Below are 26,774 nucleotides of genomic sequence, written 5' to 3'. Positions count from 1 at the left end.
AGGCTGCACAGAACTAGCCGGCAGCCAGAAGCCGTGGGCTGACGGAATGCGCTTCTAATCCTATCGGCAGGCTAGGAGCTGATAAATGGCTGCGGATGCAGGACAGGCTTTCACAGGACACTAAGCTCTGCTCCAGCAGCTCCTCAGTAATTCAGCTCGAGCCCCAGGCGCATCACCCCCCCTACCGCCTCATTACCTATGCAAAGCAATATTCAGATTTTAATCTCGGGTAAATTAAACATTTAAACAAAGTTGACTTCAGCCAGCAGAACCTCAAGGCATGCATTAATATTAAAATAAAGCCTGAATGCACAATATCCTGGCATTTCCGAAGAAAAGCTCTTATTTTAGACGGTACACCTTTTGAGCTTTCACATTTCTATTAAAGACACAGGAAAATATTCTTTCTAATAGCCTGTACTTTATAACCAAGGCCGGACAAATTGTAGATGAAATGAACGTCCTTCTGTGCTAGTAGATATTTAATGCATTTATTCTAGGGACTTTCTGGCAGCTCATCTTTGAGGGCGAAAATTCATTTTGTGATTGAAACCTTTTGTCATTAAAGTGTTAACCATGTGTCTCACTAGTCAAGTCAAGGCATGTAGGCTCTATTGGCATTTCAACCATACACAGTAGAACGAAACGCTTCCCTAGGACCAATGTGCTACAGCAAACAGCACAAATAAACAAAAGGAACACAACAATACCAAATACTCTAAACTAACAACTGAAAGTTCTCACGTGCAGCATTTAGTGTAAAAAGTAAAACAAAAAACATGAGACAAAGAAAAACTGTAACAGAGTAGCACCGAGCAGTACGTTATGGAAGGTTGTGCAAGTGGTTGGTTGTAAACATTTGATTCAACAAGTAGTCTTTTTTTTCACAATATTTATGTAGTCTGCTTTCATTCTGTATTCAAGTAGTTTTTTTTTTTTTTAAATCGGTTGTGCCTGGAAAAAAAAAAAAAAAAACACGCCATTTTTATGTTTTTGACAGATGACACAACGCATTTTTAAATTTAGTTCTGTTGCTGTTTTTGCAGTGTATTCCAAAAGTTCTTTTTCATCTCTTTTTTTTTGCCGTAGTAATGACCACAAGCTAACCCTAGCATTATGTCTTCTTCCTGCTTTACAGATCTGTAGATGAGTTGGCATGCTTAATGCTTGCAGGCATGTTTGTGGGTCAGAGTGTAGACTGGGCTTCACTCAGCAGTTCTTATTGAAGTAGGCATCAATTACAATTGAGCATGCAAGAATGAAACTTTCTTGGGGGGGTCAGTAGGGTATACAGTGCGATTTTCCATCATACTGCTGCTACAAAGTTGCACACAATTGTATAACGTATGTTTACGTATGCTGTGGCATTGCAATTTTTCTGTACTGGAACTGAGGGGCACAAACAAGATTTATCATGATGCTGTCGCTGTGCATAAAGTAAGGTCTGTGAAGACCCGATTTCCCAAAGCACAAAGCCCTGAACTCAATCTCAATAAACTGAATGATACTTCTGGTTAAATGAACAGAAATTCCCAAAGCCACGTTCTAAAATCTAGTGGAACGCCTTCCCAGGCGAGTGGAGATTATTGTGAAAGGAATAGGATGTGTAAAAAGCATATACAAGAGTTATAGTCAGAGTGTGCGTGGACAACAGGTCTTTATAGCGCTTGCATTGTGCACAGAGGTATTGTGATGCTGGTGCTTTGATACAGTGAAAGTAAATCCTAATGCTGAAGCATTCAAGGACGTGTACATTCACATTTGTTTAGCAGACGCTCTTGTCCAGAGATCTTGACCATGTGGTGTAGTCTGGTTGTCCAGAATGAGAAAATATTAGTATTGAGAGTATTTGATTTGTGTTTCATGTTTGAGGAACATTGCATTTTTCTGTGTCCATGCATGGATGTGTGCATCAGTTGAAGTGCCCCCTAGGTCACTGCCGATGACCGACTATCTGTTCGTGCTGAACGATTTTTCTTCATCTACAGTCCATACTGAGAACCAGATGGTTCTTCAGATCTCCACTGAACTATGTTGGAACTTCCTATCTCTACAAGTTCATCCTCTGTCGGGCACAACTTTCGCCGTGTCCATCAACGGCGTAACCTGGCTATGCATGGACTTCAACAAAAAAAAGACCTTCTGACAAAGTGATTAGTGGAGAAGGTACTCTGGAAGGACTTTCCATACAGCATGATTTCTGACTTTCTTTAGTGGAAACAAATGTTTGCTTAGAACTCATGAAAAAGACATCAATCATTTCAGCTAATCTAAAAATAAGAACTCTAAAATGACTAATATGAGGAATTTAGGGAAAATAAATGACACCTAGAGTTTTGAGAGTCCTTGATATTGTAATATGAAAGATTTTTATTTCACCGGAAGCACACATGCCCTTCAGTCTATTTTTAAAATGAGCTTTCATTGGGAGTACCTGGCAACACTTCTCCCCTTTTCTAATCTGTGAGCAGATAAAAAATAAATAAATCATCCAGCATTTATCACTGTTATGTATTGGTTTGACACATCGATTGTTTTTTTTGTTTTTTTTTTAGAATTCTAAAAAGGATCTCGCCATTGGAAAAAAAAAATTCAATTTCATTGTCAAACCACCTGCAATTCCCTCTTCACATTTCTGCATGGCCTGATCATTTTTAATTAGGTTGTGGTTGGAGAGAAGTAGGCCGTTCTTCACCTCAAAAGCAGAATGACAGACCTGATCAATAACTTTGACTGCTCTTATCGTCTCTGGACGGCTACACTCAGTCACTTCCCATTTCCTACAGCTGGTGAAAGCCTTTGGCTAGTGCAAGGCCTTGCGTTCTCCTCCTGACACAGTAATGGGACCTGACAGTGTGCTCAGATGTCACCTTCCTTTGTTGCTCGTCCAGAAAAACCTTACCAAGTGTCCTGTGTCTTCCTTTGGTTCATCGATCACAAGCACGATGGCATCATTTAAGTCCCAGCCAAGTGACCCTTTAAAGCTCCAGTCTTGTTCAGAACGGGAAAACAAATGGCTTGTGCTTTCAGTTTGATGCATTGCAGACTTCGTCATGCATTACAGAGTGTTTGTGGGTTGGCGGTTTGCTCGTTTTACTGTATATATTCAGCCACCAATAACTTTTCATTTTAAAATTATATAAAAATGCATTCTGTCAATCTTTTTCCACCAAATCGATATCTCATACACTATTACTTATTTTGTAGTTTAAATAGTGCGATTAGTGTGTTCATAATGACAATTCCAACAAGCAGTGGTGCACTTCATATCCACGGATCATGCACTTATTCAATCGACAAACAGAGTGTGTACTGTTGGGGATGTGATCGATGAGGGGGTGTGGCTTCCAGGTGACGGAGATTTTGTGAAGCTGCGTTTACTTGTGGTGAACGTCACACCTATGTCTAATGGTGATAGAATTAATGTTGGGTGTAAAAAGTAACGATGACGAGGGTTTTCAACACCGAATCTAATAGTGTACTGTTTTTTTTTTTGTGTGTGTTTTGGGGGTTTTTTTACTCAAAATGGCCACAAATTACTTGGACATATGCACTATTCTGTTCCACGTAGTAATATTATGACTGGATGATTCACTACCTAGAAAATTGTGGATATTTTGTTTTCTTGAAGGCTATTATTAATGCATAAAATTCTAGATTACTATATAACTGTATATTACAGTTAGGTTCACATCATTTCCCAGGGAAGGGAACGACCCCCTATTTCGTGGAATGAAGGAATTAATTTTCGTCTGAAACCACGCCGTTGATACGTTCATTCATTTGCAGCTGAGAAATGGTTTATTTTCTATTAGTGTTAGTGTTCCATTTAAGGTGCTACCAACCATCTAAAATTCCTACACTAGATAGCATAGTGTATAGTGTGTCATTTAGTTATAGTTCTCCGTCTGGACAAAATCGTACTACGGTAACCCTTGTTTCTTTTTGTAGCGTTATTACACAGAGCAACTATGAAATGCTGAGAGGCATGACATGACACTGGTGACCTGAATTTAGCAATCCAACAATCGTAATTTGCTAAGCAGCTCTTTACACGGCAGCGATAGTTTGATATTGTTAGCTTCAGCGAGCCTCCTTTCCTCATTCGCTCTCATTCAGCTTCTAACAACAAAGTGATAGATAATGTTCATGTCACGGCTGATTAATACAGTGATATTTTTAGCTTGGGTCCTCAAAGCGTGCGAATTTCACACTAATGAGTAGTGATGTTGGAGGCTGCCGATACAACACTGTCCTGTAATTCCTCTTGGGGGGAAAAAAGGCTTGTTGTACAGACGCAAATTGAGTCAATTTAAAGAGCACTTTTGCTCGCCTTCCTCGTTCCCTCCATTTCATTCACTGCAGTCCTCTGCATTCACTCAGACCAGCACTGGCATGCAGACGGAGGGGCAGTCGGTTCTTTCCAGCTCTCCTCTGAGTACAGAGCCTCTTTGTTCACCGTGCCCACTGACTTACCCAACACTTTAAACATTTTCAGCCAGCACTATTTTTGAAGCTGACATCTGTGGTGACTTTATTCTAATGATGCTCACCTGACAGTTTACGGAAAAATAAATCTCCTCGTAATGATTGTATTTGTAAATCGAATAGCAAACATCAAGCAGCAAACCTGACAAATTTAAGTAATGCCCCATCACCTACCCTTCATTTATTTATTTATTTATTTTTTTTAGTGTGATTACGCAGTCTTTGATGCATTATGAGGTGAATTTGCCGGTGTGAGATTAATCTTTTCGAGATATATAGTCACTCTCACTTTGCATGTATGGGGAAACTGCAATCAGGATGACAGAGCACAGGCTTCGTCTCCAGATGTTCTCACCACCTCAATCTGTTATAAAAGAACTTTTTTTTTAATGCATGGCTAAGAAGCGAGCTAAGTTTCTTTGGTATTTTTAATAATCACAGGATTGCCACTGTTCTTCTCCAGGGTCCATTGTTGGAGCCTGAGTTGGGTCGAGTTCGACGCCACCCCCCCTGTAGGTGTCTATTAGGTTTCTTCGGGTTCTTAGGTTTCTTCCACAGAAAAATATACAGGGTTAGTTAATCTGAATTCCTACAGTGAATGTTTGTGCGCAAAATTCTGGGGATCTGTTCGGAGCGTGTTCCTACCTGGGGCTCCAGGAATTTTCAAGACTGAAAACTTTCCATGGGAGTGAATGGAAATAAACTGGGCATTTACAGAAATGCTGGTTAATCTATAACAGGGAACAATTTCAGTTTAATTTCTACCCTGCACATTCAAACACATTCACACAGCCCACTTACTGCAGGACTATTGAGGACATGCCCCCTGCATACACTGTGCATTCCTTTATAACATATCACAGATACTTTCTTGAGTCCTTCACACGAAATAATGTCAAATGTTAAATTACATACATGTTCCATACATATGTGTAAAACGTCCTTGTGCTGTGTGTAAACTATTGTGCAACAAAATGTTTGTGTATGATACAGTTTCTATACATTTCCCCAAATTTCTTATAAATTTCCATAAATTCCGATTCATTCCTGGTCATTTTTCAATTTGGAATATTTCCCAGATGAAATTCCCATTGAGAGATTCCGTAAACGTACCGAACATTTTCTGCCCCTTTTTAATCCTTTTCCTTCCGCATACCCATTGTTCCTGGGATTGCCTCCGGATTTTCAGTGCTCGGCTGTATTTGCACTATGAGAGTTACAAAGTAACTGCTCATTTTCGACAGTTTGTAAAAGCTAATATTTGTGTTGCTGATATTTGTCGACTTAATCTCTATATGTCCAAACTGTCCGTTTACTTAGCGAGACTCTGCTGTTTAACCAGTATCATTAGGTACTGGAGGACTGCAGTAACCGGTTCAAATGATGTAAGCTTTTAAGCCGAGCCGACACGCGACTACGTTGCGGCACGATAACGAGGACACGAATTATCCTGCTTAATGTGCAAACTTGAACAGCTTATATCGCAGGGCCGCCGGTGGCACCGCATCCTCCCCGAGCCTCATCCCAGTCGTGCTGTTTTTGCTCTAAGAAGGTGATAAGGACGCAGCAGATGAGTTCTCCATGGGTATCAGTCCTTGGGAGGTGGTTGGCATGGACTGTTATTTGTTGGCAGCATTTTGCTTCTGGGAAGAGGAGCTTTGCTTTCTCTCTCTCTCTCTTTCGCTCTTTCTCCCTCTCTCTCTTGCTCTCTACTATGGCATTTTAAAATGCACAAGATGACAGCATGCACTCAGACCAGTCTTTTCTTCAGCTACAGAACAGGCGTTGCCAATCGATATCGAAATTATATATCCAGATCATTTCAAAGAATTATGCAATATTATATAGATATATATTCAGTGCTATAGGGAATGATTTTATCCCCTGAGTACATGTTCAGGGATTCTTCTTTTTTTTTTTTTTTTTTGTTCCATTATTTATTTATTAATTTTTTATAATTATATTCTTCTCCTGTGCATGAATTTAAATGAAATAGCTCAGGAGGTACCCAGCAACTAAGTGAGCTGGATGCTGGACTCAGGGGGAGTGTGCCTATTTCTTAATGAGCTGGAAAAGACCCAAACGCCAGCAAAAAGCTGTAAAAGCAAAAAATGGCCTCATTTCGTCACTCGCGGCAGGTCTGTCTCTTTATAGAGCTAACCTTTTTCAACTTCAGAGAGCTTTCCTCTGGCGGCAATAAGACCAATCAGCAATCTTTATCCACTAATTACGCGTAATTGTTTTTTCGGGCTCACTGGATACACTTTTGCAGATGTGCTCGTTATTGAGGAGACTTTCGAGGCTAGTGAAATACTTTGTCATTTCCGAAGCGGGCGTCGCCGCAATTTTACAGCCATTAGCCTGCTTGCATTAGTTTGAGCTGAAGGTGCTTCAACCCTGACTCATGCAGCATTTTATTTATTTATTTATTTTTTCATTACAGTAGACTTTTTTACCGAGTCCTACTGATCATAGTTTGCTTGCATTTGGGGTTGTTGCCATGGAAGCATGACTTCGCAGGGCTTTTTTTTTTTGAGGGGTGCTGTGGTAAGCTTAACAGTTTTAACCACAAATCAGATAAGCCTTTTGGATAACCATGCTGGATAATATCAAAGTGTCAGTGATGTCTATAGCAATGCTGAGCTTTCTCTCCCTTCTGGCCTTGTGTGTGTGCGTCTGTCTGCTTTTTGGTTCCTTGTCATTATTTCATATGCTTGTTTGTTGGTTTGCTGTTGTTCTTTTAAATGCTCGCAAACATTTTCATACTGTGCTGGGAGGGAAATGTTCATATATATATATATATATATATATATATATATATATATATATATATATATATATATATATATATATATATATATATACAGTACAGACCAAAAGTTTGGACACACCTTCTCATTTAAAGAGTTTTCTTTATTTTCATGACTATGAAAATTGTAGAGTCACACTGAAGGCATCAAGGGCTATTTGACCAAGATGGAGAGTGATGGGGTGCTGCACCAGATGACCTGGCCTCCACAGTCACCGGACCTGAACCCAATCGAGATGGTTTAGGGGTGAGCTGGACCGCAGAGTGAAGGCAAAAGGGCCAACAAGTGCCAAGCATCTCTCGGGGAACTCCTTCAAGACTGTTGGAAGACCATTTCAGGTGACTACCTCTTGAAGCTCATCAGGAGAATGCCAAGAGTGTGCAAAGCAGTAATCAAAGCAAAAGGTGGCTACTTTGAAGAACCTAGAATATGACATTTTTCAGTTGTTTCACACTTTTTTGTTATGTATATAATTCCACATGTGTTAATTCATAGTTTTGATGCCTTCAGTGTGAATCTACAATTTTCATAGTCATGAAAATAAAGAAAACTCTTTGAATGAGAAGGTGTGTCCAAACTTTTGGTCTGTACTGTGTATATATATATATATATATATATATATATATATATATATATATATATATATATATATATATATACATATGTATGTATGTATGCATCGTCACATGCGGGTTTATTTCTATATTTAGTCAGCTATATACCTCAGCACATCGGGGTGTATTCAGAATTAAGTGCCCTCAGCAAGGATTTAATTGTATATTTCTACTTTAGTAAAAATGTGCCATTTCGACTGCCTGTTTTAGTGTCACGCTGGAACTGAACCTCACATCATATTAATATCTTAATACAAAATTAATTTCAAATGTTGTTACCTAATGAATGTATCCAGGCTGAACATCCACCATATAGAACACAAGCAGAGAAAAGATGATAATGATCAGGAATGTCTCTGTTCCCAGTCATGTTTACATCACTGACTCCCTCTGTCCTCCCTCTCATCCACGTTAACCCCAGACTTCTTGTTGCCTTTTGCCGTGCTCGTTGTTAGCTTCATAGGCTAGCCTACATCTGTGGTGCGTGAGAGCCAGGAAATGCTACACACCAGTGGTAGGTTGAAAAAGCCACGAAATGAGAAGAATGGATATTGATCATGTCACCAAATAGATCAAAACAACAGTAAAGTAACGAGTCTGGTTTGAAAATGTAAGAAGTAGAAAGTACAGATATTTGTGTACAAATTTAAAGAGTGAAAGTAAAAAGTTGTCCGAAAAATAAATGAAGCAAAGCACTGAAGCCAGAAAGAAATCTACTAAGGTACATTAACAAATTATTGTACTTCATTACTTTCCACCTTTGGTACTGTTAATGTCTTAATCTTAGCCTCTTCTCATGTATTTCAATCTTGTGTAGCAGATTAATCAGCTTTTCCTTTAAACCAGGTGAATGTTATCCTTACTGGAGATAAAACAGCATTGGCATTTTAACTCTGAATGTAGAATTGCTGGAGATTTATATAAACAGACTTATATTTAGACATACACTGTATGGACAGTTTCTCTCCTAACAGTGTTTTATTCTGTGGCATAATGAACCAGTATTAGAATGTATATATTGATGGAGATTTCAAAGCACTTTGGATAAGGGCATCTGCCAAATGCCATAAACGTAAATGGACAAATGTTTGTGCACACCTGACCTTAAGATTTGTGTCTTTTTTTTTTAACATCCCAGTCTACATTTGCTCCTATAATAACACTCTTTTTATAGATGTTCCACTAAATATCAGAGTGGGCTCGTGGAGCTTTGTGCTGATCTCAGCTACAAGGATGTTTAGTAAATTGAAAGATTGGTGTTAATGCAGGGTGCTGATGTAGGGTGAGGAGACCTGGGGTGCAGTCATTGTTCCCATTCATCCCAAAGGTGTTCAGTAAGGCTGAGGACAGAGCTCTATAGCAGGCCACTCAAGATTTTACACATATCTTAAAGGAGCTGGCTTTGTGCACAGGGGTATTGTCATTCTGAAACAGATTTTTGTCTCCTAGATCAAGTGAAGGGAAAAGTTAATGCCACCTCATCCAAAAACATCCTATTTAGTTGTGTTCCTCAAACTTTGGGGTAACAGTTTGGGGGGGGTGCCAGATATGGCTGGAAAGGTCAGGTGTCCCTATACTTTGTCCATATAGTATACATAGAGTTATTTAAATTACTTAACTGAATGCAGCTTATCAGGTAAGACTAACTACAGGGCATAAGACATTATTTCCAAGAAATTTCCACAATTTTCATTTGTCTGCTTAGAAAATAGAACCAATGAGGACAGGGAAGTAGGTATGTAATATATTTGTATGTAGTCTTCTTCCCCCATTATGTAAGAAGTATCAGGAAGCACTACGATCAAACAAAATATAATCTTAAATATAATAAGCAATATTTCTATCCAGAAATGTATCCCATAAGTGGTGGAGCCAAAACAGTTCCCGCTGTTGTCATTCAGTCATGTTAGTGTGCTGTTTATTCAGACTTTTGTCAAACTCTCTGGATTTAGAGGTACACACTATGAGTGTTTTGGTATTTAATCACGGTAAGTGTTCTGTTTTGTCAGGAGCGTGTTATATAACAGTAAGAACACTAGCAGCAATGGAGCACTACGACCATTATCCACCCGGGAAAAAAAAGTTTTTTATGGAGCCGTGACATAACGCTGATTTACACAAAGCTTCCACTTGGCTTCTTTGCGTTATTACTTTGGCATGAGTTTACACGACAGGATCGGTTTCGCTCTGTGTATACACTTCGCACAAATTATGAAGCCCAGCCATCTCCGTTCCCCCTCCCCGTCTCTGACTTTGTGTCTTAATATATTTCTTCTGACTTTGAGACTAAGCACAGCGAGGCATCAACGTGCCAGACTGCTGCTGTGGAGGATTATAGAGTCAGTCGTCAGCTCCAACCCACTGACTGTGGCACAGAACTCGGAGTCGGGCAGGGAGGCCACTTCCTTAGACCCCATGGCATCGATTCAGAAAGATAAATTTCTCACTTTCTTTTTTAAGCTTTTAGCCAGGATTTGTGTAGTACTAAAAATACAACCGCTTAACTGTATTCAGACGATTAGAGGATTGAGAGTGATTAAATAGAGATGAGAATCTCGGTGGACTGATTTGATGTTGATTCATGCTGCACAATGTGATTATAAAACCGTTGTTTATTCATGCTAATCTGTTTTAAATTTGATTATTATTATGTTTATAGCACTTTAAGCCCAGATGAGTTGATTTTACTTAAAAAAATTGGAGGAAACTGGTTGCCCTAAAAATAATTCAGCAATGTTTACTTAATAAAATTTTGTTTCATTTGAGTAAAGATAACTTACATTTTTAAGTTGTTCTAAAAATTATTTTTAGTTAAATAGACTTAAATACTTTAATACTTAAATGCTTTGAAGTATTTTGTTCTGTCAAATTGTTCCACTTAACCTTTTACTTACATTAAATTATATACAGTACGATATTGTGATTTGTTGTGAGAGTAGGGAGCAGGTTGAGAAGAGCCTGGAGAGGTGGAGATATGCACTGGAGAGAAGGGAATGAAACTCAGTAGGAGTAAGACAGAGTACATGTGTGTGAATGAGAGGGAGGGCAGTGGAGTGGTGCGGTTGCAGGGAGAAGAGCTTCAGAAGGTGGAGGAATTCAGGTACCTGGGTTCAACAGTGCAAAGTAATGGAGAGTGTGTTAGAAGTGAAGAAAAGAGTGCAGGCAGGGTGGAGTGGGTGGAGAAGAGTGACAGGAGTGATTTGTGATAGTAGGGTATCTGCAAAATTGAAAGGAAAGTTTATAGGACTGTGGTGAGACCTGCGATGTTGTATGGTTTAGAGACAGTGGCATTGAGTAAAAGACAGGAGGTGGAGCTGGAGGTAGCAGAGCTAAAGATGTTGAGGTTTTCGTTGGGAGTGACGAGGATGGATAAGATTAGAAATGAGTTTATTAGAGGGACAGCGCATGTAGGATGTTTTGGTGACAAGGTGAGGGAGGCGAGATTGAGATGGTTTGGACATGTGCAGAGGAGGGACATAAATTATATTGGTAGAAGAATGCTGAGGATGGAGCCACCAGGTAGGAGGAAAGAGGAAGGCCAAAAGGAGGTTCATGGATGTGGTGAGGAAGACATGCAGGTAGTTGGTGTAAAAGAGGCAGATGTAGAGGACAGGGTGGTATGGAGCGGATGATCCGCTGTGGCGACCCCTAATGGGAGCAGCGAAGAAGAAGAAGAAGAAGAAGAAGAAGAAATTATATACAGTACAAAAGCAAGCAAAGAAAATCTTTTCTTTTAGTTCTTTTAATTTTAAATTACAAATGAGTAAAGAAACTAATTTAAAACTAGTTTTCCAATTTTTTTTTTACACCTTTTTAAAAAAAGAAGTGTCAACCTTTTCAAGGTAAAGAAATGCCTGCTGGACAAAATGGAAAGTGTTTTTTGGGTAGTTCTATTGCAGGGCATAAATTAGTCCATAAAGAAGACAGAAGGCCTGAGGCAGTTTGTCCAGTTTTATTACTGAATTCGCTTTCAAAATGATGCACATCAGAAAGGGTGTAGCTGTGGACGTTCCAGGTCAAAACAGAGGATTCATACTGGAATTTGTTGATACAAGTCCATGTCACTGGCATCCTAAGAAAGAAAGAAACAGATGGACAAGATGATGTAATCCTGCCAGTTATTGAATGCTGTAAAATGTGCATAACATAAAAAACATGGTTTATAACGTTTAAATTCACTCACCAGATTTTCTAAATGGTGGTCGTCCTGTCGCACTGTCTGCTCCTTTGGAAGCACGTTGTGGAAGTTAATCTCTTCAGCAAGTAAGGAAACCACCTAGTTTTCTTCGCTTGCAATCAGTCCCTTGATGGGGAAATAACGAGAACAATAAACGACAACAAAAAAGCCACGAAACTCTCCTCGCAGCCGTTCCAGTGCGATTGCGTCAGTCTCACGGGAGCTAGAAGTTTCAGAGTTTTCAATATTCACAAACATCTTTTTGATGAAGAAAAAGAGAATAAACCAAATTAACAAATGGTGTCATGACAAACTCTGTTTGCTGAATTCATCATTGAACTGTTTTTCTGTACTCACAAACAGCCGAGCGGTGGGAAATAAAAGCAAAAACTGATTAAAACATTTATAATCTAAATATATTATAAAATATTTATAAATATAATCTTTTAGATTATTATTATTTTAGATGTATTAAGATTGGTGTATGATTTTAAAAAGTAGGTAAATCCTACTACTTCTGTAGACATATTTATGTGTGAATAAGTATGTCTACAGAAGTAGTAGGATTGACCTACTTTTTAAAATCATACACCAATCTTAATACATCTAAAATAATAATAATCTAAAATAATAAAGTATGTTGCAATTAGGTTGATTAATTAGATATAAAATCCAGGATAACAGGGTAGACATTGTACTGATCAGATACCAAAGATTTGTTTAAAGAGAAGGAAAAAATATTAAATACTGGACTGGCAAACAGGAAATGTTTTTTTTTTCTTTCTTTTTTCCCAAACAAAGAAAACCACAGTTTTAGTCAATGAAAGTTCAGTAGTTTTTTTTATTATTATTTTAAAGAAAAATATTTTTTTGAAGACCATTTTAAAGCTTAGTCATTTTTAAAAAATAGTTTCTATATATTTTTATAAAATATATGTTTACAGCTTTATTGGTGTCATATGATACTCAAGGTTTTAGTATCAGAAAAGAAAAAAATTGCTTTACTCTTTGCATTGAGAAAAAATGGCATGCTTTACATTATAGTTATTTTCTAGTATAAAAACATATAGATATATAAACATATGTACAGAAAGAATCAATAATAATTTGATTAGATTTTTTATTTATTCTTTATTTAATAACACAGCATTGTTTGAATTATTTCATCATTCTTATGTATTTTAAGGGGGAAAACAGTTTGCCCAAGATTCACATTCTGTCTAACCGAAGGTTGCTGATTCATATCAAATACATTTTATTCACATGCATTTACAAATTTTAGGAATTTTTCTTGTTTTGTTGTGTTTCCTTGTGTTCTTGTGTTCGGTCACATGATACATTCAAAATGGAAACTGGTAGACTAAGTGGTAGAATTATGATATAGTTGTAATTCCAACACTATATTTCCTCTGATATTCTCTGTATCCTCTATATACTCTGAGCAACCAAAATATTATATTCGCCTGCCTAATACTGTGTAGTTCCACCTTATGCCACCAAAACCACTCTTACCGATTAATTCCTGGACTCCACATGACCTTTGAAGGTGTGCTGTGGTATCTGGCATTAAGACATTAGCAGCAAATCCTTTAAATGCTGTAAGGTATGAGGTGGGCCTTCCATGAATTGAAATTGTTTGTCCAGCACATCCCACAGGTGCTTGATCGGATTAAGACTTGGGGAATTTGGAGGCAAAATCAACACCATGAAAAAGTGTACTTGATCTGCAACTATGTTTTGCCTGGTGGTGTGTGCCAAAGTAACATCCACATGAATGCCAGGACTCAACATCCACATCTGATGCTCACATGCACATAGTAAGCAGTGAACAAAAGTCAGCATGGGCACTCCGAGCAGTCTGTGGCCATGCAGCCCCGTATGCAGCGAGTCGTGACTCTGTGTGTTCTGACACCTGTCGATCATAGCCAGCATCAATTTTTGTCAGGGACTAACCACGGCATAACTGGAAAACCCTACAAGACTTGCTATTTTGGGGAAGCTACATCCCAGTAGTCTGAACCTCACAGTTTGGATCTTGTCACAGTCGTTCAGATACTTACACATTTGTCCTCCTTTCAAAATAACTTATGGGGTAATAACAAAATAACAAATGGACTAATGACTGTCCATTTGCTGCCTAATACTGTATATCCCACTCATTCCCAAGTGCTACTGTGAGGAGGTAATTGTGCCTGAATAGTGTATAAAATATATCAATTATGTTGTGGAAATGAATTGATATATTTTTTTTAATAATATATAATATATTTTAATCATAATAACATAATAATGACAGACAGACCACAAGCCTTACGGGTGGGCAAACACACCTCATCCACCCTCACCTTCAGCAGTGTAGCTCCTCAGGGTTCTGTTCTGAGCCCCCTGCTCTGCACCATCTAGTCACAATCATCAAGGACGACACTGTTGTGGTGGGCCTGATCTTAAACAATGAGGAGACTGCCTACCTACAGGAGATAAAAACCTGGAGAGATAATTCCAGGAGAACAATCTTCTCCTGAATGTCAGCAAGACTAAGTAGTTGATAGTGGACTTCAGCATGAAGCAGGAGCTGTAATCAATGGGACCCCAGAAGAGAGAGTGGACATTTTCTGGTGCCTAGGTGTTCACATCATACAGGACCGGTCTTAGTCCTGTCACATCAACACCCTGGTGAAGAAGGTTTGGCAGCGTCTGTAACATCTGAGACGCCTCAGGAAATTTAAACTACCCTCTCGGGTGATAAGAAATTTTTATGCCTGCACCTACACCTGCAACATTGAGAGGGTCCATCCCTTTGTGTGCAATTCGTGTGTTATATATGTGTGTATATGTATATGTGTATGTATATGTGTGTGTGTGTGTGTGTGTGTGTGTGTATGTATATATATATATATATATATATATAATATAATCATATTGTTTTTTTTTTAACTACACTTTTAATGTACTTATTTTTGTTTTATTTTATTTTTGCCTTATATTCGATTTTTTATGTTTACGTATTGGACAGTGGGAAGAAAGCATTTCACTACATGTCGTACTCGGTATGAATATGTGTGACAAATAAAATTTTTATTTTATTTTAATTGTTAGTTCAATTGAAAGTCTGATACTTTTAGAAAAAAAAAATTTAAAGAATTGTGGTGCTTTTAATAGTCAGTGCTCTTTCACTTTACTTTTTCTTTTTTAAAGATACATATTTGGTGTTATTTCGTAATTTTTTTAATTCAGTGCATGCATGTGTTTAAATGATGTCGCTGTCTAGAGCAGGAGCTCGTGTGCATTTCATCTTACTTTGTGGTTAATTTTCTCCTCCATTTTTTTAATGAGCTTGGGCTCGTGCACTGATGTATTATTAGTGTGAAAGTCTCAAGGTTATTATCAGAGAGAAAGCATCCAACACATCCAGCACAACAGTAGGTAGGGCAATTATAGTGGGTCGGGAACACACAGTTATGATTGGACCTGCAGGGGTGGCGGGGGTACATTAGGGGGAACTAAATTAAAGTTATTTGTGTGTGTGGGAGGGAAAGGAATAACTGCAGATGTTGCCCAGCTTTATGAGCCACTTAGTCTTGTAGAAAAACCACAATGATGTTGCACTTACGCGTTTAATCACTGAAGTGTCAGGTTAATCATAGGTTTGCTTGTGGCCCCGTGATTATGGCTTTTATTTTTGACTCTGACATTGTCGAAGTAGGCTTAGTATATTATTGTGTTGTATGTCTGCCAAACTTTTTAAAAATACATGTATAAATTGAAGCACTTATAAAAAATTTAACATAACCTACGAAAGACATTAAGTAGAACAGGTGGTATGATGCATGTTATTTATTATTTTCCTATAACAGCACATCCCTGTGAAAGTGTTCACTGCATATTAAACACAGCGATTTGGCAACTGTTTATAATTGAACACATTTGTGATTTGTAACTTTCGCGAGACATGTTAGTTCTTATCATGCACTTTATAGCAGCTATAAACTTGTTGCAGCTATAAAAGTTGTTCCCTCACCACACTTTCTTTTACACTTGATGTTATTGAGACAGAAAAAAAAAAACGATGACACTGGTGAATTCTACCATGAATGTAGTTACTACCACTTTTGTAGTCTACAGAGTAAAAAGAAAATTGCCTTTGACTTCAGCAAGCAATACGACAAAAACATCTCATAACCTAAAAATAACAGTATAAATATATAGAAACGTAGTCCAAATTCACACACATATATATTTCTGTATGTACATAGATGCAGTGCCTGTCAAAAGTTTTTTATCATTAAGGTTTTTATCATTTTTGAGACACAAATGCATGTTTGTTTTGCTTATATTCAACAAAGTAGGTATTGTAACATGAAGATTTACTTTGACCAAAACAAATGTATAAATGTACAGACGTCACACTTTATTTTCCTATCTTAGCATGAATAACAGCTTTACACACACTCGAAATCCAGACACAGCTCGTTCCTCCAAACATTTAGCTAAAAAACCTCGTAAATCTTGCCAGAGTTGTTCTTAGCTAGTTGGATAGTTCTTTCTGATCTTGTGATCCAGTTTACCCCAGTGCAGTTCAATAGGATTTAGGTGAGGTAATTGGGCAGGACATTCCATAATAGATAACACAGCAGTCGACTGTTTGCTTCCTACAGAGTTTGGACGTATGATTCAACTGTCTTGCTGTTTGGTGACGTTGGTTCCTATAAGCCACAGTCCAGACGGAAATTTCGTGGCACAGAAATATGTAATGGTAGCCATGTTGGTTCAGTATTCCGGCACCCGGAATAAGTCTCCAACCTTCCCTGCTTCAACAACCCCAAACCATTATGCTTCCACCTCCATGTTTCACTGTGGATGTAAAGCAGTCTGCTAACAGATTCCCTCCCGTTCTTTGTCTTACATAAGTTCTTTTGTTAAAACCAAAAATATACAAATATATGCACTTTTCTCTCTTTCTTCCAGTCATCCAAATTCACAGTCCATTTCTTGTCTTTTTGTCTTACTTTATTTGTTGCCAAAACCAGTAAAAGCCTGGGTGTTTTTAAGCTTTTGACAGTGAATACTGTATGCATTACATATTCACACCAACTCACATTGCTGACTCAGAGTTCTATATTCTAACGGCAGTTGTCATAATTGCGAGTTGATAGATCTTTTTCCTCACCCATGGTTTAAAGCAGGGGTCACCAACATGGTGCCCGCGGGCACCAGGTTGCCTGCAAGGACCACATGAGTCGCCCGTGGGCCTTTTCTAAAAATAGCTCACCACAGTGCCACTTACCAGTAAAGCTGCATCTAATTTTTTTTTGTTGCTATTCTTTTTAAAATCACAGTTGCATTGGTGTGAATTTGAAAATAACAATATTAAAAAAATAGATAACTAGATATAGATGAATATCATTAATTATTAATAATAACATATAATTAAAGGTAAATTGAGCAAATTTGTTATTTCAGAAGTATCAAACTTATAGCCCTTCACATTAATCGCTACCAAAGAAGTAGCTCTCGGTTTCAAAAAGGTTGGTGACCCCTGGTCTAAAGTGAAGGCAACATCTGGAATTGAGTATCAAGAATGAAAAGAATCCTCTATAATACTTAAAGCTTTCTGCTTCATTGTATAAGTATCATGTAACTGCTTGTGTGTCTTTTGTGTCAACAATTGCACGTTGTACCCCCACCATGCAAGACTTTTTTTTTTTTTTTTTTTTTGACACTCATTTTTATATTATGGTGAAGGGTGTAATACTTTAAGGCTCCTTTCAAAAACATGTTAACTCATGATTTAGCTGCCATATAAAATACAAGCTCTGCATTTGGATTTTTTTTCTTCTAAACAACAAATGTCAAAATATCACAGATTCTGCATTTTCTTTTTTACTAAATAATGTTGTTGTTTTTGGCCAGATTATGTGGAGAATCCACCTATATACAAGTCCCTTAAATTGTAGAAGGACACATTGGGACAAGCACACTACATTCAGAGTTGATGTCCAAGATGATTACTCCATGTCTTCAGACTTTAAACAGCACTGTACTGCATTAAACTAAAACGTAGCCTATCGTTATTAAATGGCCCCTTCTTTTTCTTCTTCTTCTTTCGGCTGCTCCTTTTAGGGGTCGCCACAGCGGATCTTCCGTCTCCATACCCCCCTGTCCTCTACATCTGCCTCTTTTAAATCAACTAACCGCATGTCTTCCCTCACCACATCCATAAATCTCCTCTTTGGTCTTCCTCTTTTCCTCCTTCTTGGTGGCTTCATCCTCAGCATTCTCCTACCGATATACCCCATGTCCCTCCTTTGCACATGTCCAAACCATCTCAATCGGACCTCTCTCACTTTGTCTCCAAAACGTCTTACATGTGCTGTCCGTCTAATAAACTCATTTCTAATCCTGTCCATCCTCATCACTCCCAACGAAAACCTCAAATCTTCAGCCCTGCTACCTCCAGCTCCACCTCCTGTCTTTTACTCAATGCCACTGTCTCTAAACCATACAACATCGCAGGTCTCACCACAGTGCTATAAACTTTCCCTTTCACTCTTGCAGAAACCCTTCTTTCACAAATCACTCTTGCTATCACTCTTCTCCACCCACTCCACCCTGCCTGCACTCTTTTCTTCACTTCTCTAACACACTGTCCATTACTTTTCACTGTTGACCCCAGGTGCCTAAACTCCTCCACCTCTCCAGGCTCTTCTCAACCTGCTCCCTACTCTCACCACAAATAACAGTCATCTGCAATCATCATAGTCCACAGAGACTCCTGCCTGTCATCACTGCAAACAGAAAAGTCCTCAGAGTCGACCCTTGATGCAATCCAACCAAAGCAGCCTGTAATTTCTACTGCACACTTCACTGCTGTCACACTGTTCTGCACCACCCTCACATACTTCTCTGACACAACAGACTTCTTCATACATTTCCACAACTTCTCTCTTGGCACCCTGTCGTACGCTTTCTCTAAATCCACAAACACACAATGCAACTCCTTCTGACCTTCTCTATAGTTCTCTATCAACATTCTTAAAGCAAATAATGTGTCTGCAATGCTCTACAGATACTGTTGCTCACAGATGGTCATCTCTCTCAGCCTGGCTTCCACTACTCTTTCCCATAACTTCATGGTGTGACTGATCAACTTTACTCCTCTGTAGTTACTGCAGGTCTGCACATCTCCCTTATTTTTAAAGATCAGTACCAGCACACACTTTTTTCTTTTTTTTTTTTTTTTCCCCATTCCTCGGGCCTCTCACCTTCCAAAATTCTCCAATGCCATCTCTCCAAAACATTTCTGTGCTTCTACCGGTATGCCATCTGGTCCAACCGACTTTTCACTCTTCATCCTCTACTAATAATCTACCATAATTTACTAATTCTATCTACTTCCTGCTTTACCATCTCCACACCATCCAACCTTCTCTCTCTCTCTCTCTCATTTTCCTCATTCATCAGTTGCTCAAAATACTTCCTCCACCTTCTCAACACATTTTCCTCACTAGTCAACACATTTCTATCTCCATCCTTTATTGCTCTAACTTGCAGCACATCCTTCCGAGCTCGGTCTCTCTGCCTGACCATTCGGTACAAATCCTTTTCTCCTTCCTTAGTGTCCAACTTCTCATACAGCTCCTCATATGCCTTTTCCTTGGCTTTCGCCACATCCCTCTTTACCTCTGCCGCATCACCTTGTACTCCTGCCTACTTTTCTTATCACTCTGTTGATCCCAATTCTGTTTTGCCAACCTCTTTCTCCTTATGCGCTCCTGCACTTCCTCATTCAACCACCAAGTCTCTTTGTCTTCCTTTCTATTTCCAGATGTCACGCCAAGTATCTTCCTAGCTGTCTCCCTTATCACCTCTGCAGTATTTGCCCAATCATCCAGCACCTTCTCACCACCACCGAGCCCCTGTCTGACCTCTTCCCTGAATCTTACACTAGTCTTCCTCCTTTCCACCATCTTATTCCTCTTTCAGTCCTCACTTTCCTTCTCTTTTTCTTCACCTCCAAAACCATCCTACAGACCACCATCCGAAGCTGTCTAGCTACACTGTTCCCTGCCAACACCTTACAGTCTCCAATCTCCTTCAGGTTGCATCTCCTACATAGAACATAGTCCACCTGTGTGCACCTTCCTCCACTCTTACACGTCACCCTATAATCCTCCTTCTTAAAACAAGTGTTTACGTTATTAAATGGCCCCAATGAACATATATTTAAAAAAAAAAAAAAAAAAGGTTTTAGGACCAGAATGGCTTCCTGGATGAAGACTGATTTCTTTATGTACGTAGTAATTTTTCAGTATTTAGACGCTCACTCCAGAAAGGGCACTAGATAGTGTTTAGTGTTTACCCCAGAGAGGCCAGGCCCACTCCCAAATCACTGTGTAATATACGCCTACTACTTTGGTGCAGCATTAATGAAAATAAATGTTCCACTTTGCCCAAAGCCGATCAAGATTCACATGAATTCGGAAATGAAACTCAAATGCATCTTGATCTTATCGTATACTTTCTACACATAAAAAAAATCCAGACGTTTTTTCTGTTTTGGGTTTTTTTCTCTAGATCGCATGACTGCAAAGATATAACACTTCCTTGTGTGACTCTCAGCACAAGGCATTATCTGTGACAGATGTTCAGGTTCAGGAACAAGACCTGAAAATTTCTTTCCCCCTGCTCTTACCACAGTCCGTGCAAGATGAAAGCGGCTTTTCTTGTTAGGAGCCAGAGAGAGAAAAAGGGGTTTCTCTTTCAATTCATGGCCGTTTGATGTTGTTAAAGCGAAAGGGCTAACCGGTGAGCTGTTTGCATTTACTTGCTTTTCTAGAAGCAGGCATAAGCACTGCAGGGGCAAGGATTTAAAACTGATCCCAGATCAGTGTAAACAAACTAACCACAACCAGAGAAAAAAAATAGTCAGGGCATTTGAAGAGTTATAGTAGCGAGCATTCAGTCTGACAGCTAAGAAGAAAAACAGCCAGTGTTTGATCTAAATATGAGGCTTTTTTTTCCCTCTTTTCTTCTATCTTGAAACCTCTGTGCTGAAGTAAATCTTTTGCTGTCTTGGCTTTGACTGAGTGTGCGAGTATGTTTTTAAAGTGTATACTCCATTAGCAGCGCTGGTTTGTGGTTGTGTTTGTACCAATGGCCAATCTTCAAAATGAACCCTGTATAGAGAGATTTTGTCCAGCAAAACACAAACATGGGCAGTGCTGCAACTAGGAAATAAACAGCTAAACATTTAACATGTTACTCTATAGATTGTCTTCTTTAGGGGTTAAGCTAATGTCTGTTTTCTGTCACGTAATCAGTAAAGCATTGATATTAAAGATAAGAAATACATTTTAAGCCATCTAAAATATAATCATAGATGTCGATTTTTTTATTTTTGCTGTTTTTTTTGCCCCACCACTGAATCTTCTGCAAAATAAATTATAAACAAACGTGTCAGTAAAAATAAAACACGTTTTACACTGCTGATCCTTTACCCAGGGCTAAATCCTGGGTATTCACAATCTGATTATTCACAGTGTACATTCTAAAACCCCTGGTTAACACTCTTATTTGCATATTTGCAGTCTCAACAAGCACAGCACACAGCTGTAATATTCTTCCACCGCATTGTTTCACACTGTACACATTTGTCATTAGAATGCAGGGTTACCATCACAAAAGTGGCGCTAACCCTGCTTCTAAATTGCAGGTGTCAAGCTTGCAGTTGGAATAAGATTTAAATCAACAACAATAACAAAAAAAAGGTTCAAGGCCAGTTTTCTCGTTACAGACGTCACCGCGCTGAACTCTTAATGCTGTACTGCTTTTACTGCCTGGAATCTTCATGCTGTTTTGCTCCACTCTATACATTCTGTATTATGAAATTCATAGCATATTCTAGAATTGTATATCTTTTCTATATATATTATGTATTATCTTGGGTACTGTTTTACATACAGTGTACACACACACTAATAAATAAATATGCATCTTGCTCGTATTAAAATATTTTCATTTTCATGTTTACTTCTATTTGCTGAACAGATTCTGCACATCTTTTACTGCATATAGCCTATTTATTTATTGTACATATATTTACATAAATTAACTGCAATTTTCATTTGCTTGATGCTACTATCTTATACACAGTGTGAAAAGACCTTATGTGTTGGACAGCATATTCCAGTCATGATTCGATTCATTCTAATGATGGGAAGATTTAATAATTTTAGTGACTTGGTTCTTTGAAACTCCTTCGATCAAAAATAATATAAAATGTTACATTTTCAATAAGCAGATCCCCCAACACATCTACAAACACAAACTTTGACTATAGTTCCAATAATGAAAATATGACGATGCAGCTAAAGATAAATCATGACAAACAGAATGTGTAGTTCACCTCTCATATCTGCTCTATTGCATTGCGTAGCATCTCGTAACATAATGTCAATATTCGGACCAAAAAAAAAAAAAAAATCTATTTTATTGTGAAGAGCCTATAGGGAGTCATGTTATAAAAGAACGAATGAATCAGGCCAGAGGACTCATGAGATGAACTACTCCATTCTGTTTCCTGTGTAATGCACTGCATAGGGTATATGGGAGTCACGTGATAAAAGAACGATAACTCATAAGATGAACTACTACATTCTGTTTCCTGTACATGACCTACAGAGATTTTGAGATGCTTTACTCATGTTCGTCCATGCGAACGAAAATGAACGAATGAGCTGACTTCAAAAACGGCGCATATGCTACTCCCTCACCAGTGTATCTTCTTCACACTAAACATAGAGTCTAGGAAACGAAATATATAAACTATTCACACCATATGTTTCCTGGGCTTTGTTTTAAACAGTATAAACAGTGTTGTATATTAATAGCTCAATTTTCTTGTGTTTTCTTGTTGCGTTTCTCAGCTCAGGAGTTTGCGAGTGTAAAGCGGGAGTAGACGGCGACAAGTGTACCAACTGCAGTCCGGGCTTCTTTAACTTTAGCAGCACAGGATGCCAAGCATGCCAATGCAACAATCACTCGAACACCTGCGACAAACAATCAGGTGAGAATGTTCACACGTGCACACACACTTTACCAAACTTTCAATAACTGCAAGGTGAAAGCATAAGATTTCTCATACTATATATAGAGAACACAGTTTAGTTGGAATAAAGTGTTTGTGTAATGTATATGCCTTGTTTGAAATACTGGGTGTGAGGTGAGAAGAATTGATGATGATGGAAAATCTGATTTTTTATATATAAATCTCATACAAACTTTAAAAACTGACTCCATTTGCAATAAGCATAGTGTGAAAGCAAATTCACTTTCAGGTTGAAATTATTTTTGAGGTCATGGAGGGTTGAAGGGCATCCAACTAATTTCAAAGCCAGGATGTTGCGGGACTCGTCCTGTTTCCCTCGCCTTCTGTTTAAAAATGAGATTTCGAGGACATTTTGCTGAGGCTAAAAGAAAGTCTTCTAAATGGTCCATCGCAAAAGCATCCATCTTTTTTGTTGGTTGATTGTGTCTTGAATCCAGGTGATGCTACAGCTATTCAAGGCCTAGTGTCCAATAGAGCAAAATTGTCCCTGGTCTATGGATGGAAAGGATGGACGCTGTTGCACTCTTTCAAGTTGATTGGAATGACCTTTTTCCAGCTTTTCAAAGATGTAGTGGTGGAGTTGCACATGCGCCAGCACTCACCTTTCATGGCTGTAGTTGTGGGTGGGAATTGGCAACCAGAATTAGGAACCAGAATGTGTGAATAAATAAATAATTTACAGCATGCACCAGTTACACACTGAAAGCACCCACAAGCTTGAATATGACATTTACTGCAGTTCTTCAAATGTGTGTGCGTATATATTCGTATCGGTACAGTATATGCTTTTCAAACATCCCATTTTACAATTGCTGTTATAATAACCCCGACTCTAGGTGACAAGATGTTTCACTAGATGTGGTTGTGGAGATTTGTGATCATTCAACCGCGAGGGCGTTCACAAAGTCACGTAGTACTGATCTAGGGTGAGGAGGCCCGGGGGGTGCAGTCAGCATTCCAGTTACATCCCAAAGGTGTTCAATATGGTTAAGGTCAGTGCTCTATAACGGGCCAATCTTCCACTCCATCCCATGTAAACCATATCTTCTTGGAGTCAGCTTTGTCACAGGGACATTGCCATGCTGCAACATGTTTGGGTCTCCTAATTGAAGTGACGGGAAGATGTGACCACATATGACTGGAAAATGCAGGTGGCTTAAAACAGAGTTTCAGCATCTAAATTTAGGTCGAAACTCTCTTCTTAATGATGAATTCTTTAACTGTATCTTTTGTGGAAGCTTTATTTGATTTGTTTGTCAAACCTATTTTATAATCTCTCTAATACCCACAAATAGCCATCCATTATTGACTCTGGGACTCTGCTCAAATATTTCTTTCAAGATGTGCTGCTATAATATAATTTGTGTTTACACAACACTATGAGGCAGCACTAAGCACTTTTGCGCGCTCTCTCTCTCTCGCTCTCGCTCTCTCTCTCTTTCTTTCTTTCTTTCTTTCTTTCTTTCTTTCTTTCTTTCTTTCTTTCTTTCTTTCTTTTTCTTCTTCTTCTCTCTCATTCCTCACCCAAACTGGGCAGCGGCAGTCATTTATTACACAGATTGCACTAATTTCATCTGACCTGCAATCAACAGTAACAAATAAATTCATCTATACCACTGCATTTCTTTGACTTTTGCTGCAGATTGCTGACGACTCTGCTAAAACCATTTCCCCACGACAGTCTATGACGTGATTTTACAAGTCGTTCATTGCAGCGTGACTTACACGAAACTTAATTTTGTGCCGTCTGCCTTTAAGCTGTTCTTCAACACATGACTGCACTTAAAGAGGTCTTATATGAACTAGTTATATCTTTCGGGCTGCATTTTTATGTCTTTGCTACCTGTATACACAAAAAATACAGGAATGTGCTGTGCACAAATACATGCGTGGCACTGAATGGAACTTGAAGTTGGTGATTGATGTTAAATATTGTATAGTTTCTTTCAGTGCCTGATTTATAAGCATGCTGTGGAGGTCCTCAGTGAGAGCAGCCTGTTGTGATGGTCTGTCCAACTTAATTGAATTCACAGTAGGGTAGGAGAAATAAAGGTTTTCCTTCAGAGAGCCTCATACAATTTTTTTTTTCTCCCATAATTTTAATTTTGAAAATATGGAGCACTCACATTTTTCCTTTAATGACATAATTTTTTATTCTGATAAGTACTTGACATGCAGTCTAAAATGATGTATCAGAAACACTATATGGGCCAAAGTGTTGGGAGGCCTATTTATTTATTTATTTGTATTTTTTTTTTTGGGCGTGTGGATTTTTTTTTCAAACTGTTACTACAAAGTCGGAGGCACACAGTTGTATAGGATGTCGTTGATTGCGGAAGCATTCATTTTTCCCACCACTTGAATGCGTGACTCAAACCTGTTCCAGCATGTTGCTCCCTCGGGCCTGATCATCCTACATCAGTACCTTTTAGTAAACTAAGTAGTAAGTAGGAGTACTAATGCACTTGTGGCTGAATGAGCACAATCCTCCATAAGCACACCAAAGTGTAGTGGAACATTTGCCCAGAAGAATTGAGGTTATTACCAGGGACTAATTGTGTCCCTGGTGGTCTAGTGGTTAGGATGCGGCGCTCGATCCCCAGTCAGGGAACCCACCCCAGCCAATCTCAGTGCCGGTCCCAAGCCCAGATAAATGGGGAGGGTTGCGTTAGGAAGGGCATCCAGCGTAAAAACATGTGCCAAATCAAACATGCGGATGATCCGCTGTGGTGACCCCTAATGGAGAAGCCAAAAGAAAGGTTACTAGTGACTAAATGTGGAATGGGATGTTCATGTTTTGTACATGTGTCCACAAACGTGTGTTCATATAATGTTTGGACAAATAAAATCATTCTCCTATTGAAACTTTGAAATCTTGAAAGAAGATTAAAAAGGTCAAGTAAAAATGGCAAAGGTAATGTCCATATTTTCTCAAATATATATTCACCCAGAGTTGCAGTGCTTTATTGTCGGTTACCTGTGTTTCACTGCATGTGCCACATCCAAGCAGTGGTTATATCTTTTTTTCTTCTTCACTTTAAGTGTGTACAATATGGAGAACACAAATCGAGTTTTTATATTCTGGTTTTCAAATAGCGTCATTGACACTACAGAATAAAATGTAGTCTTTTTACTTGTACTTTAAAAAACTTTAGAAAATATTGCAACACCACCAGTCGTTTTGGAGAAACATTCAAATCTATCTCGTGTCACCAGATTATGAAATGCAGCAAAAAATGACTGTCATGCAAATGATCCAGAAGAATGTCCTTGAGGAGAATGTCTTCTTTCAGCTCTATTTTCTGATCCAGATTAAGCAATGTTAAAGATTCTAAGGTATTAATTTGATCGTCTGAACGTTTTACCTTTATCTTTTATCTGTCTCTCACATTGTATCTCTTTAGAGAAAGCAATTATCGTAAAAAAAACGCCCCTTATCACCGGCTGCCTTTTAAAAGGTAATGTGGGAATGAACATGTTTATAGCTGCTCTCCTCATTATCATAATTGAGCTGTGTTGAGTCTTTGCCCAAATCACTTCTTTAAATGTATCGTTGTGGAGAATGAAAAGACACTTTA

At 38.5% G+C, this 26,774-nt stretch overlaps 1 protein-coding gene across 3 annotated transcripts in view; it reads left to right on the top strand.

Moving 5' to 3' along the window:
* Positions 1–26,774, top strand: part of si:dkey-220k22.1 (multiple epidermal growth factor-like domains protein 9) — a 102,021-nt gene that overhangs the window by 49,882 nt on the left and 25,365 nt on the right. For all 3 annotated transcript variants that reach the window (XM_046839148.1, XM_046839147.1, XM_046839146.1), the window contains exon 3: positions 23,015–23,154. In XM_046839148.1, coding sequence (XP_046695104.1) covers positions 23,015–23,154 — 140 coding nt within the window. The remainder of the gene's footprint in view (positions 1–23,014; positions 23,155–26,774) is intronic.

The sequence above is a fragment of the Silurus meridionalis genome, chromosome 25 (genome assembly GCF_014805685.1).
Source record: "Silurus meridionalis isolate SWU-2019-XX chromosome 25, ASM1480568v1, whole genome shotgun sequence".
Lineage (NCBI taxonomy): Eukaryota > Metazoa > Chordata > Actinopteri > Siluriformes > Siluridae > Silurus > Silurus meridionalis.
This window is presented reverse-complemented; position numbering and strand designations above follow the sequence as displayed.